Source organism: Boleophthalmus pectinirostris, unplaced genomic scaffold (assembly GCF_026225935.1).
Source record: "Boleophthalmus pectinirostris isolate CB_2022bp ecotype Guang Dong unplaced genomic scaffold, ASM2622593v1 HiC_scaffold_12, whole genome shotgun sequence".
In the NCBI taxonomy this organism is placed as follows: domain Eukaryota; kingdom Metazoa; phylum Chordata; class Actinopteri; order Gobiiformes; family Gobiidae; genus Boleophthalmus; species Boleophthalmus pectinirostris.
The window spans coordinates 40,227,148-40,228,884 of record NW_026571018.1 but is presented as its reverse complement, the minus strand read 5'-3'; the positions used below and the strand labels follow the sequence as shown (position 1 = coordinate 40,228,884).

Here is a 1,737-nt window from a genome sequence, read left to right as displayed (position 1 = left end):
GACTGACACACTAGAGGTGAAGTGCCTTGCCTAAGGACACAACAACAGTTTTTGCAATAGGCGTCTCATTGTGATTTTCCCCGTGTCTCCAGTCCAAGGTCAAGTCCAGTCCAAGTCCGACCCAGACCCAGACCATAACCCTGACCCAGACCCAGACCATGACTCACCATGACCCAGACCCAGACCATGACCCAGACCCAGACCATGACCCAGACCCAGACCCAGACCCAGACCCAGACCAGACCCAGACCATGACCCAGACCCAGACCATGACCCAGACCCAGACCCAGACCCAGACCCAGACCATTTTAAGGACACACTTTATTTGTCGAGTCAAACAAACGACCACAGCGCGAGGGACCCGCACGTTTGACCACAGGGGGAGGGACCCGTGCGTTTGTAGTTTACAGATTGATTAAAAGTCGTGAGTGTGGCGATAGTGAACATGGCCCTTTGCACACGCTCTTATGTGAGTGTGGTCATGTGACCTGTTCACACGTTTAAATCAAGTTTGTGATCACGTTTACAGGAAATACTAATTTTGCATCATCCTGATTTTATTGGTGTAATTATTATTAGTGCCGTGACTTCTGCCCTCACTGCAGGTCCTCACACTGCAGGTCCTCACACTGCAGAACCTCACACTGCAGGTCCTCACACTGCAGGTCCTCACACTGCAGTCCTCACAGTGTAGGGCCTCACACTGCAGGACCTCACAGTGTAGGGCCTCACACTGCAGGACCTCACAGTGTAGGGCCTCACACTGCAGGACCTCACAGTGTAGGGTCTCACACTGCAGGTCCTCACACTGCAGGTCCTCACAGTGTAGGGCCTCACACTGCAGGACCTCACAGTGTAGGGTCTCACACAGCAGGACCTCACACTGCAGGTCCTCACACTGCAGGTCCTCACAGTGACGCAGGTTCAAAATAAATGAGAAAATGTTCATTATTAAATATGTTCTGTTTGTTAAACCCTCGGCCCCAGAGCGCCCCCTGGGGGACACACGTCCGATGAGCTGCTGTTCCTTTTTAAATGTGACTTTCAGACGCGTTTGGATCCACCTGTTCAGATCTGTGTCACATTTGTACATTTGTGTGTTTAGTGTGAAAATACAAAGAAATAAAACACTTTACTCTAAAACTAGATGTGATTTATGGAACCCACTTAAACGTGCGCAGACACAGGCAGAACATGCAGACTTCACACAGAAAGCGCCGCTACACTGACTCGTCCAGAGACACATTATTGACCTGAGACACACTGAGGGCGTCACACTGGAGTCCACAGGGCTCTGTTCACTCACCTCGACTTTTCACTTCAGACCAGCGCACGAGCAGATCAACACAAATGTACTTGTATAAACTTTGTGATGACGCGGCGCTTCTTAGTTTACTCAACAAACACAAACGTCATCGTCTGAGACAGAAGGACCACAGCCCCGTTTGTGTCGCGGAGGGACTCAGCTCTGAACTTTGACTCTTGTACAGTTTGTGTCTGTGTTTCTCTGGACGGTTTCGGTCACATGACGTTTCACCGCCTGTTTGGAGTCACTTTTACGTTTTGCTCGTCGTGGTTTGGGAACCTGCCGCTCAAACTTAAATCACAGATTTTTACCTTGACTAAAAGAACGGGTCAAATGCGGAGTGTGGCCCCTGGTTCAGCACATTTTTGAAGAAACGGTTTGGAAGCTCAGCGAGAAGGAGCCCAGGGACCGAGCCCATGTCCTTCAGTCGA

The 1,737-nt window shown here is 50.3% G+C and overlaps 1 protein-coding gene across 1 annotated transcript; it reads right to left on the bottom strand.

Annotated features, from left to right (window-relative positions):
• Positions 1 to 535: 535 nt before the first annotated feature.
• LOC129407410 (keratin-associated protein 4-2) lies at positions 536 to 949 on the bottom strand. Its single transcript, XM_055148290.1, has one exon. It carries the CDS (start codon positions 947 to 949, stop codon positions 536 to 538), a length of 414 nt encoding a protein of 137 aa, XP_055004265.1.
• Positions 950 to 1,737: the final 788 nt, after the last annotated feature.

What these genes read in the sequence shown, in the direction of transcription:
- LOC129407410 (XM_055148290.1), bottom strand. Translation starts at nt 949, where the DNA reads ATGAACATTTTCTCATTTATTTTGAACCTGCGTCACTGTGAGGACCTG.